Source organism: Martes martes (assembly GCF_963455335.1).
Source record: "Martes martes genome assembly, chromosome: 11".
NCBI lineage: Eukaryota > Metazoa > Chordata > Mammalia > Carnivora > Mustelidae > Martes > Martes martes.
In genome coordinates this window covers 87,123,691-87,137,015 of record NC_137899.1, presented here as the reverse complement: position 1 = coordinate 87,137,015, position 13,325 = coordinate 87,123,691, and the positions used below count along the sequence as shown (strand labels likewise).

At 36.3% G+C, this 13,325-nt stretch overlaps 1 protein-coding gene across 2 annotated transcripts in view; it reads right to left on the bottom strand.

Moving 5' to 3' along the window:
* MKLN1 (muskelin 1) overlaps positions 1-13,325 on the bottom strand; it is a 182,181-nt gene that overhangs the window by 99,580 nt on the left and 69,276 nt on the right. For both annotated transcript variants that reach the window (XM_080818012.1, XM_080818013.1), the window contains exons 4-6: positions 12,799-12,887; positions 4,848-4,957; positions 2,435-2,627 (exon numbers count right to left, since the gene is read on the bottom strand). In XM_080818012.1, the coding sequence (XP_080674138.1) occupies positions 2,435-2,627; positions 4,848-4,957; positions 12,799-12,887 (392 nt within the window). The remainder of the gene's footprint in view (positions 1-2,434; positions 2,628-4,847; positions 4,958-12,798; positions 12,888-13,325) is intronic.

Genomic DNA, 13,325 nt, shown 5'->3' with positions numbered 1-13,325 from the left:
CTTAAGATAAATATTTGAAGCAAAACTAACAAATCATGAAAATACTTGTGACTTCTTCATATTTAGGTTAAAAAAATATAGAATTCATTCTTAGAAATGGCATACATAGATTTATACTTTCATTGGTGGTATTTTAATGGCTTGGGAAGATATTAATAATCATATATACTGTATTTATTTCTACTCCAAAGTTTACTCTATTTCAAACATAATAATCATTCATTTGCAAGTATCATTACCAATTAAATAAGCAGTAACAATGTACAAGGCTGAGAAGCAGGTTTGTTATTACAAAGCCAGAAGCAATTCATTTTAAGTGAACTTAAAATTTATAAACTCAAGGAAGGGAGCACTGGTTCCATTTTCTTCAGTTGTAAAATATCCAACCTATCTGATAAATGAGCACATAATAATAATGGATGATAACAGAGATAAGATTAAAATACATGAAAGCAGAGATTGGAGAAAGTCTATTGTCCTTTCTTCCTAGTAAAAAAAAAAAAAAAATGACCAAACTCCATTCCACAACTTTTATACTGAGCACGAAGCTGTTTTCACTCACAACGCTTCTAATACCAAATGAGTGGGTTTTTTTCTCACACCAGCTATTTTTCCAATTTTCTGACACCAACTGGGTATCCAACAGTTCAATTCTGACACTATCTACCTGAAGTTACCGTCAGATCCCTGTAAGTTAAAGGGCTCAGTCCCATGAGACTATCCCCACTTCAGATGCCAACCCCGACTCCCAGGCCTATACTTCTTTATTTATTACCTACAAATCTGGGGTTCCCACAACTCCCCCTCAGGTTTAGCAACTCATCAGAGTAAGTGGGGGTGGTGGTGTGTGTATGTGTGTGGGTACGTTTTCTACAACTCATCAGAGTAAGTGGGGGTGGTGGTGTGTGTATGTGTGTGGGTACGTTTTTTGGCTTCTGCTCCACTAAAAACATAGCAGAGAAGGGCAAGAAGTTCCTGTTTGCTAAATAGGAAAGCCTAGGGAATCAAAAGCATCTACCTCAATGTTTAGGGTCTTTTTCTTTTCTTTTCTTTGATCGGACTCAATCTCTGACCCCTCTCCCTTCCCTGGTTGGGTGGTGGAGCTGAAAATTTCAGCCCTCTACACACAGGGTTTGATCTTTCTGGAAATCTGAAGCGATCTAGGGCTCCCAGCAGCCTCTCATCTCAGCATACAAAAAAACACTCTTGTCCCTCCACCAAATTCCAAGAGTTTTAGGAGACAAAGACCAAATATTTATTAAAAAAAATTTTTTTTAAGATTTTTATTCATTTTTTTAGAGAGAGGGAGAAAGAGCAAGCACAGATGAGCAGGGGTTCCCCACTGAGCAGGGAGCCCAAAGTGGGACTTGATCCCAGGATCCTGGGATCATGACCCAAGCCAAAGGCAGACAATTAACCAACTGAGCCACCCAGCCACCCTATTAAAAAAAATGTTTTAAAGATTTATTTATTTGAGAGAGTACACACCCACACACACAAACATACACGTGTGAGTGGGGCAAGGGGCAGAAAGAGAGGAAGAGAATCTGAAGCACACTCCCTGCTGAGCAGGGAGCCCGAAGCCAGACTCAATCTCAAGACCCTGAGATCATGACCTGAGCTGAAACCAAGAGCTAGACGCTTAACTAACTGAGCCACCCAGGTGCCCCTATATATTTTTTTCTATTATACCACAGCACCTATTCTGTTGTTTGTCCCTGGCAGAGATCATTTTTTAAAAGAATACCATTCTATAAAATAAGAAGAGAGACACTTTTAAAAAATAACAAAACATACCAGACCATACCAGACCTTAAATATTCAAATAGATGTCATCCTCCAAAACAATTATCTTTGGAGATTATATCATGTTCTAATAGTCACATTTCTTTCAAAACCAGATTATAAACCATTCAAGAAAATTAGCAATTATGTAGCATCCATATCACACAGATGTTTCCAGTACAAATACCCTCATTCATTATAACTTTCTACTAATAACATTTTTTAACATATCCAACTACCCATTATGCCAAATTATGCCCTTAAAAATGGTAATTTTCTATCAATAAAAATACATAAAGGAATAGGCCTCCAAAATGGAAGGCAACATTTAAAGCCTTTTTGTAACATTGCTTAGTGCTAGTCAGTGTTAGCGTTCATAGATGCAAATGCGTGCTTCCATGGTTTCCCAAGATGGTAATTTAGATTTAGATATGTGAGTTCAAATATGTTTCTTTTTTTAAAAGTATCATTATGGACCTATCTTACATAAAAGCAGCACATAATTCAACAAGCTAACAATCTTTATAGAGTAAAAATGGGGAAAAAGTAAACTAATAATTGGCATAAGGTTATATTATTTTCAAAAAACTGTTTCTGTATACACTTGAAATCACCTTAAAAAAACAAAGTTTACATGTTTATAACATACCATTTACAGCTTTTTCAATCAATTCTTCACAAGCATCAAAATCACCCTTTAACACCAGCTTATCATGTAGATCTGTTAACATGGGATGTTCTAGGGCAATCTTGGTTTTTTTTTGTAGCGATTCAAAGGCCTCTGTATAGTTGTGTTGTCTGAAGTGTTTTAGACAAAGGCGAATAGCTTCCTGTTCACGGTACTACTGGAACACAAGAGAAAGTATGAAAAGAAGAGATTTGCTTAGTTATTAATGTAGGCAACAAGAGACAACTAACCTAAAGTGAGCATTTACTATGTGCTAAGCATTATACTATTCATTATTATTATTATTCATTATACTATTTGTTATTATTTCCACTTTGAAAGGCAAAGATGAAGCTTAGTCAACTGTAATAACTTGCCAAAAGTCACAAAAGTATATAGCAGAAAGATATAAAAGACATGATGATATACAGATATACATATCTATACACCCAGAGGTATTAGTTCATGAAGATGAAAGATATAAAAAGATGAAACCAAACCTAATTCTAGAGCCTTTACTTTAAAAAAAAAAAAAAGCAGAGTAACTGTTTATCAAAGACCACTTAAGATTGCAAAGATTGTAACTTCCATGGCATTTACTCATCAGATTACAATGTTGGTACTGAACGCACAGAAACCATTAAATAACATACATAAGTTATATTATGCTTTTTGTTCTTGGTTCTTAGTTGAAGTTACTATATGAAAAGCAAATATTATCAAGTGTTTTATGTATTTCAAAAACCACAGAGTTTATGCCTCAAAATGATCAGAGGAAGACTACCTAAATTTTGTATTTTTTTCTAAGCCTGGGCTACCCCATCTCTTACATAGCTATAAAGCAAAAATCTCAATTAACTAGAATCCAAAAAGAAGAATGTTCAATGTACTAACTCTCCCCTATTAGGATGAATGCCAAAAATACAAGCTTAGATAAAAACTTAAGTTTTCTATCAGGCTGCATATAGATATACAGTAGGAGAAATTTTAGGAAATAATAGTATTTCAACGCTTTAAAAAAAGACTGAAACTCAAAGAGGTGAAGACTTTAATTGCTAGAGGTTCATAATAAATGCAGTGAACTTAAAAAGTGAGTAAGACTGAATAATTTTGTTCTCAAATATAATCTCTCCACAGTGTTGCAACTTCCTACAATATCAAGAGATTGGTGTGAGTGTAGTAAAACACACACACACACATATCATAGGCTAAAGGGAAAATTGCACTCAAGTATCAGAGAAATTTAATCATTATTTTTTAAAAGAACCAATAGAATTTAGAAGATGCTAAGTATATACAGCTATGTACATAACACTGAAAAGGTGATTTTTAACATTTAAAAATATCATCTCTACCCTGAAAGATCTTACAGTATTACAGGAAATCCAAGAATATATGAAAAATACAGAAAATACTAAAATTCAGCCTCTATTTTAAGTTGAATATAATCAAATGCCAAAAACAAATTAGTCAAAGAGTTCCTCAATTAAACTAACCAGTAAAGAGCTGAAATTCCATATGAAAAACCTTAGAATTTACAGTGCTTCCCAATCTCCTATGAGTAGATCAGTTCACCCCTACTCACAAATAAAAGTAACAGGAAGTAGCAAAGAGAGTAAAGCTTTATCTCCTTGACAAGAAAGAGCGAGCCCCCCATTTAAAAAAAAAAAAAAAAAAAGCTATGAGAGTCAAATAAATACACATCAAAAGCAAAAAACAAAGCACAAAAGGTATGCAAAAAACCCACAAGACCTCTTTCTCAGTAACTTAAACGGACATTTTCCAAGCTGCATCTACTGTATAAAATGATCTATGAACAAATCTGTTAAATATAATTTTTATACTTCCTATAAGCACGAGATCATAATATTTACAGAAGCTATTTTAAATTATTTAAAGGAAAAGCAAATATTCCTATTTTACTCAACAAACACAATCAAGTAATGTGTTATAAAAGCAGTCCACGCTAAAAACTGTGTTTAAAAATTTCTACCTATATAAGTTGAAAACAAAATTCAGGATCAGAAAGGTTTAATAATATATATAAATGGCAGACTCTGGAATTAGACTGCCTGAGTTTATATGCTGGCTTAGGCACTTTACAATTGTGAACTGGGTGTACTTGAGTAAGATACTCAAACTCTTCATGTTCCATTTCATCATCTATAAAATAGGGATAATAATTGTACCTATCTCATAGAATGGTAATGATTAAATAAGTTATAAAGACTACTTAGCAGCTGGCAGAATATAAATAATAAATGTTAGTTGATTAATCATTATAGTTATTATTCTCAGTATTTTAAATTATTCTAAATGAAGACAAAAGCTTGACACATTTCTCCCTTTATAGGCATCAGAAACATAAAATCAGGATTTTAAAATACAGTCCTACCTTGCTATACCAGTTGAGACAGGGTTGTACTACGTCGGGATCATCAATGCCACTAAGTTCAACATACCAGATGCTAAAGTTAAAGCTGGGTCCCCAGGATAAGAGTGGAACTTTGTGGAGAAAAGAAAGAAAGAAAGAAAGAAAGAAAGAAAAAGAAAAAAATTAACATAGTTCAAATAAAACTTTAGCAGATTAAAATCACTATTCATGTCCATTAAATTCATTCAACAAATTTTCAGAACATTTTTTTTTCCCCCAGGACATTTTTTTAAAGGCTAACACTGTTTTATTAGGTGGTGGGGCTACAATAAAAAAAGAAAATATGATCCATGCCATCAAGTGGTTTAATTTAATTAATTTATTTATTAAAAAAGATTTTACTTATTTGACATAGAGAGACACAGCGAGAGAGGGAACATAGGCAGGGGGAGTGGGAGAGGGAGAAGCAGGCCTCCTGATGGAGCAGGGAGCCCTACTTGGGGCTCAATCCCAGGACCCTGGGATCATGTCCTGAGCCAAAGGCAGACGCTTAACAATTGAGCCACGGGGTTTAGTTTACAAAAACACTACAAAATAAATTCAAAGTGCTCATTTACCTACCCCTTTAAAAACAGGACCAGGGCTAGATTATTTATCCGTCAAATTTTATCAAACCCACAAGAAACAAATCATTACTATATAAATTAAACTGTATCAGAGCACAAAAGATTAAAGTTCAATTCTTAACAAGTGGCATAACCCTGAAAACAAAACCAGAAGAAAAATAATTTAAGGCTGGGGGCACCTGGGTGGCTCAGTGGGTTAAAGCCTCTGCCTTCGGCTCAGGTCATGATCTCAGCGTCCTGGGATCGAGCACCGCATCGGGCTCTCTGCTCAGCGGGGAGCCTGCTTCCCTTCCTCTCTCTCTGCCTGCCTCTGCCTGCTTGTGATTTCTGTCTGTCAAATAAATAAATAAAATCTTAATTTAAGGCTGATCTCAGCTATAAGTATATATTCAAAAATTTTTTTAACTTGCAAAAAAATTCTACCAGATTTTCACTGTAATCAAATATAGAGTCCGTTCCAGGAATGGAATGATGATTCAATAATAGAAGCCATATTAGTGTAATTCACCATGTTAACTAAGTAAAAGAAAATGTGTCTGATAACCTCAACTCGTGTTTACAATAAATTAATAAAATTTATTTTCTACTCATTAGAAAAAAAAAAAAAAACCTCTTGGAGTGTCTGGGTGGTTCAGTGGGTTAAGCCTCTGCCTTTGGCTGGGATCATGATCTCAGGGTCCTGGGATCGAGCCCCGAGTCGCGCTCTACAGGGAGCCTGCTTCCCCCTCTCTGTCTAATTGTGGTATCTCTCTGTCAAATAAATAAATAAAATCTTAAAAAAAAAAAAAAAAAGAAATAGAAGACAAAAGAAAACTACCTTACCTAAATTTTTTGTTAAATATCAAAGACCTCAAGAATTAAACCTAATCGAGAAACATTAAGTATTGCAGCTCAAGTCCGGAACAGGACAAAGATCCCAATTATCTCTATTATTCAACACTATATGGGAGATCTTAGCCAATGCAATAAGAAGGAAAAAAGAAAAGCAAATTAAGAAAAAACAGTATCACGTGAACATGATATAGCTATCTTTATAAGAAATTCAAGAGATTCAACTGAAAAACTTAAGATTGTATTCAAGGTAAACATGAAAATCAGTTTTCCCTTTTCTTGTAATAACCAACTAGAAAATTTAATGCAAAGTCCCCTTTAAAATGGTCACAAGAGGGACGCCTGGGTGGCTCAGTTGGTTAAGCGGCTGCCTTCGGCTCAGGTCATGATCCCAGCGTCCTGGGATCGAGTCCCACATCGGGCTCCTTGCTCAGCAGGGAGCCTGCTTCTCCCTCTGCCTGCCACTCTGTCTGCTTGTGCTCATTCTCGCTCCTCTCTCTCTCTCTCTCTCTCTGACAAATAAATAAATAAATAAATCTAAAATGGTCACAAGAGGACACAAGGTGGCTCCGTTGGTTAAGCGACTGTCTGCAGCTCAGGCTCAGGTCCTGATCCAGGGATAGTACAATCTCTGTGTGACACAATGGGAAGTACGCATAAAGTACTTTTGCTACATACCAAAGCATAATGGTTATCTCAAGGAAAAGAATCTACATAGCTGTTTGAGCTAAAATACCTATTTGTCCTTCCCCACCAAGACCCCTAACAGGATACAACTTCCTTTTAAAAGAAAAATTGACAGATCACTTATGATTATTTAATATGGAGTATAGGTCAGATATTTACCTGTCATTTCAAAGAAAACAACAGACAGTATTTGTTGCCAAGAATAAAATTGAAGGGGCGCCTGGGTGGCTCAGTGGGTTAAAGCCTCTGCCTCCACCTCAGGTCATGATCCTGGGATCGAGCCCTGCGTTAGGCTCTCTGCTCAGCGGGGAGCCTGCTTCCCCTCTCTCTCTCTGCCTGCCTCTCTGCCTACTTGTGATCTCTGTCTGTCACATAAATAAATAAATAAATAAATAAATAAATAAACCTTAAAAAAAAAAGACTAAAATTCAAGCTTTCAAGGAAAAATCACAATTTTGGAGAATTGGGGCACCTGGATAGCTCAGTCAGTTGAGCATCTGAATCTTGATTTCAGCTCTGGTCACGATCTCGTGGTCTTGGGACTGAGCCCCCTATTGGGCTCTGTGTTCTACAGGGGGTCCGCTTGAGATTCTCTCTCTCCCTTTCCCTCTGCCCCTGTTCACCCTCTCATTAAAAATAAATAAATAAATCTTTAAAAAATATATTCCCCCCCCCGAAAATTGGTATCCAAGATTGCGAATTTAACTATTTCCAGGCAATTAAGACTTTCCTGTAAGATTGGTGGCGATCTATTAATGAGTATGTTTTTTAAAAATATTACATAATAAAATGTTTCAACATCTGGAAGATCTGCATAACTCAGTGAGCCATATTTTCTAAATGAATAATGAATGATGTCAGAAAACCACACATGGATAAAAGTGCAAGACAAGCCAAAGAATTTTTTTTTTAAAGATTTATTTATTTTAGAGACCGAGCACAAGCAAGAGTGGGAGGGATAGAGGGAGAGGGAGAGAGAATCTCAAGCAGACTCTGTGCTGAGTGCAGACCCCAACGCAGGCTCGATTCTACCATCCTAAGACCATTACCTGATCCAAAACCAAGAGCTGGACACTCAACCAATTGTGCCACACGGGCGCCCCGCCAATGGATTTTAATATAACACTAAGATGGTTCAGAACGAATACTATAACTACATTTTAGAAACTGACACTTGTCAAGTTTTAAGTATCAAAGCAGAATAGCCACCATACCTGATACCAGACCTGATTTCCAAGTCTGCTGTTCTCTTTTAGCATATCATATTCATGAGGAGCAAAAGTGTTACTAGGTCAAATGATTTTCTATCTGTGTAAGTGAAGACACACACAGGCAGTAGCAACCAGTCATTAGCATATATAACAGACTCCCAGGATGTATAATACGGCTTTTAGTTTACATGTACAAACAACAAAAATTTCAGAAAGTTTTATGAATGAATACTAAATTATCTTTAAAAATTTTTTTTTATTTATTTGAGACAGAGTGATTGAGAAAGCAGAAGCTGGGATGGGGGGGCGGTGGGGAAGAGGCAGAGGGAGAAATAGACTCCGGGCTGAGCAGGGAGCCTGATGCAGGGCGCCATCCCAGAACCCTGGGATCATGACTTGAGCCAAAGGCAGACGCTTAACTGACTGAGCCACCCAATCACCCCTAACATAGGATTTTAAACCCAAGGCCAAAAGAACATAGTCTCTAAGTATAACCAGACATTAGTTAGAAATTTCTAGTTCCAGGTCCATGTTCAATAAGATTAGGAGGAAAAAGTCCTCCTATTATATCTTATTCAAATCCCAGTAAAATGTTCATTTTTAAAAAAAAGACTTCAATTGGGGTACCTGGGTGGCTCAGTGGGTTAAGACTCTGCCTTTGGCTCAGGTCATTATCTCAGGGTCCTGGGTTCGAGCCCCGTATCAGGCTTTCCACTCAGTGGGGAGCCTGCTTCCCCCTCTCTCTCTGTCTGCCTCTCTGCCTACTTGTGATCTCTCTCTCTCTGTCAAATAAATAAATAATAAAATCTTAAAAAAAATTTTCATTTATTTATTTGACAGAGAGAGAGAGAGAAAGAGCACAAGCAGGGGGAGTGGCAGGTAGAGGGAGAGGGAGAAGCAGGCTCCTTGCAGAGCAGGGGGAGCCCCACGTGGGACTCAATCCCAGGACACCAGGATCATGACCCGAGCCAAAGGCAGTTGCTTAACCAGCTGAGCCACCCAGGCACTCAAAAATGTTCATTAAAAACCATTTTAGCAATTGTGTTTTTAGAAAGATTCTGCCTACATACTGGATGCCCCAACAGAAATATTTCTAAAATAACAATAATTGTAATTCTTAAAGCCTTTCAAAGAACAATGTTGAGAGGGAGGTTAATTAGGAAGTCATCTCACAAGAACATCATATATTAAAGATGAATGAAGAGTACAATTAATTTTTAACAGATTGAAGGGATATATACAGAATAAGCAGAGTGATGTACACCCACTTCAAGTTTTACGAATGATTTCTGTGACATTAATAACTTCAATAATGCAAATAGACATACTATGCATTATATGTCAAATCTAAATGTGAACTGCAGCTCCAGGCACATGTTCTTTGCTTCCCGATGAAAGAGGTCTTTGTTCCCACCTCAAATAAAGATTAAAAACTCTTAATACGAATCCTAAAGCTAAGAGTTTATATCCTACAGTTCAATCGCCAATTTTCCTCATTGGACAATCAGACACAGCTATGATCAGGATCAGTGCCTCTCTTTCTTTTTCATAATGACATGTGTAGAAAGTAGTAATATTTTTTTAAAAGATTTAATTTATTGGGACACCTGGGTGGCTCAGTTGGTTAGGCAGCTGCCTTCGGCTCGGGTCATGATTCCGGCGTCCTGGGATCGGGTCCCACATTGGGCTCCTTGCTCGGCGGGGAGCCTGCTTCTCCCTCGCCTCTGCCTGCCACTCTGTCTGCCTGTGCTTGCTCGCTCTCTCTCTCTCTAATAAAAAAAAAAAAAATTTAATTTATTTATTTGACAGACAGAGATCACAAGTAGGCAGAGGCAGGCAGAAAGAGGAAATGAAGCAGGCTCCCTGCTGAGCAGAGAGCCCAACGAGGGGCTTGATCCCAGGACCCTGAGATCATGACCTGAGCTGAAGGCAGAGGCTTTAACCCACTGAGCCATCCAGGTGCCCCAAAAGTGGTAGTATTTTTATGGCAAATATGGGTATGAGGCTGCAGGCTCCTGATACTCTAGGATCAAAGCAGGGTCAACATCTCAACACAACAAAAATGCCTCTGTGGCATATTCAGTGTTCTTTGGCAGTATCACTTAGGAAGCTCTCATCTAAATGGCTAAAACAGGTATTAGAAGATGCCAGGAATTTCAAAGTTCTGGAAGATCCTAAAAATTCAAGACTAAGCACTCCGAAAGGATGCATCTATTTTACTACAGAATTAGTGAGTAAACAAAACATTTAGCACAGTACCCCTGGCACATAGTAAGTGCTCAATAAATACTAGCTATTATTATGAGTTATTACTACTATATTAATTTTCCTCTTAGTAGTACATTTTTAAAAATATCAACTTTCCATCTGCCTTCATAAAGGGCCACCATTACGGCACCCCTCCCGGACTTAGTACTCATTCTAGACTTTGAAATACTTCTGAGGATCCAGAATGCACGCCAAATCCAGCCAGAGCTGAAGCTTCTCCCTAAAGCCCCCACAACCATCCAGTCTGCAAAAATCAAAAAAAATCCACAGAAATCTAAGTCATTCTAACAATTTATCCCAAGAAGGTAAACAAATATCTGCTAAATCACCAATAAGAGAGAGAGCTACACATCACTCAAGTACTTTTTCAGAATGATTTTTTTTTTAAGAAAACATGGTGATAAACTAAAAATACTAACCTAACATAAAGGCTTTGAGTTTCACATTTTCACATTATATATTTTCAAAGAAAATGTATCAAAAGAATGTTAAGAGACTAGAAAGCAAGCACATAGCAGACCACTATTAGTATCTTTTAACAGAGAAGAAATATGAAGTTATCTAAATATTAATATCCTAGATATCGAATGAGTTAATAAGTGTCTACAATTATTTGAAAAGCTCCAATTAACATTTTGCCTGAAAACCATAAAACTAACCCAGGGTTAAGTAAAAGACATCATTATGCTCTGTAATTAAAGCCTGACAGAAAGGCTGGAAAGAGGTCCAATTTATCATCTTTGGGCAGCTGAATGTCTAACTTATCCAGAAGAGATAATTTTATAATTTTTATAATTTTATGATTTTTTAAGGGAAGAAACCACACAACTTCCCTAAGCAGACATTTACTCATACTTATAATGAATAATACTAGAAGACTAAGAACTACAGAAGCAGTAGCAGTAGGTAGTTTCCTTCAAAATAAACCAATGACTGTAGGTACTGCGCAAAAAAGCACAAAATAGAATAAAAGATTCTGAACATAAAAAGAGAAAGAGAAATTTCACTTTGTGTGATGAAGCAAAACAGGTTGAATAAGTACTTTAAAATTTAATAGAACCTAAATTTATTATAGGAAAATATAAGATATCTCACTGCTTCTAGATCTAAAATATGCAAATGCAGAACTACTAAAGCTATGCTAGGGTCTGTAGGAACTGGGCGGTCTGCATACTGAGGAAAGAAGTACTCAGTACAAAAAAAAGGCAACCAAGAGTTAAACTTGGTAAAAAAAATTTGCTTGTTCATAAATTCTCATAGGAAAACAGCAAAGAGGTTTTTATTTACAATTATATATTGTAACAATAGAAACCATAGTGTAAAAAAAGTAACACACTGGATAGCCCAACTATTAACAAAGTAGTTTTTCTTCTATAGTAGTCCTTAGTAAGACCTTAGATATTCTTTTTACCCAACAGAACTATTTGATTCAATGAAATGAACGGGTCACCTCTTGATACGTTGGCAAAAAATGACTATGAAGTACACTGCCTGCTCCAAAAGAGGACTTTTTCTCCCAAATCAAAACACGGTATTCTGGCTTTTATAAATATTCTTTGAAGGATCTGATTCACTTTAATTTTAACATAATACTTTCAGCTATGTAACATAGATGCAGACTGCAAATTGAGTCAAGTCTTCAACTTTTCTACCTTAAAAAAAAAATCCCGAAGAAAAGCAAAATAACCCTAAAAATACTAATGCTGAGGAGGCATTACAATACTTTCTTAAGCTAAAACACTTGCTAAATAAATACATGCCTTAGGCAGTATTTTTCAAATATTCCATTGTACCATATTAGTGGGCCACAAAATCAGTTTAATGGGTTTGACCAACATTTCACTAAAAAAAAAAGAAAAGAAAAAGAAAAAAAAGAATTGGGGGGAGAGTTAAAAAAGAAAAACAGAAAATAACCATAATATACTTCCTTAAGGAATTCATCAGTATTTAGTTTTAGAATATTAAGCTCTACAATAACTTGATAAACTTTCCATAAAACAATCAAAGCTGAACTAAGTCACTTATCTCATTAAACCTAAGATAACCTTCAAACGAAAAAATATCTGGAAAAGGTTCCACTTGAAGTAACTGTCACTTATAGATTTATAAAGCAGGGAACAGAAAACTTCTGCTGCAGAGGGTCAAACAGTAAACATTTTGTCTCTTGCAACTAGTTCGTAGAGCAAATGCAAGACAGACGTTACAACCAGTGAATAACCAGTGTGGCAGTGTTCCCATAAAATCCCATTATAAAAAACAAGAGTTCCAAAGGATTCAGACCACAAGCTGTAATTTGCTGACTGATGGTATAAAGAATTTATTTCTATTTCAGAATGCTAAAAACCTTACCTATTTTAATGAATCGACAAGGGAACATCTGTTCATCAATTTTATGCTTCAAGGTGAATGTTTCTTTGTTATAATCATTCTTTAAGCCACTGTGGGAAAAAAAAATAGGCTATCAAATTTGACTTTATAATTTAGTAAACACACTAACACATAAATCATACTCAGATCTTAAGGTTAAACAAAATACATGACCAAGAAAATGTAAAGGAGTCATCAAAAGGATGCCTGGGAGGCTCAGTTGGTTAAGCATCTGACTTCAACTCAGGTCATGATCCCAGGGTCCTGGGACTGAGTCCCGCATCTGGCTCCTTGCTCAGCGGGCAGCCTGCTTCTCCCTCTGTCTGCCATTCCCCCTGCTTGTGCTCTCTCTGACAAATAATCAATCTTAAAAAAAAGGGGGTAGTCAAACATGAGAATAATGAGAATATAGGTCAAAACTTGCACATTCACATCAACTGCATTATAACTGTGTTCTAATTATATGAGGGCTAATGAAAAATGTTCAGTGTTAATTACAGGATGTGGCT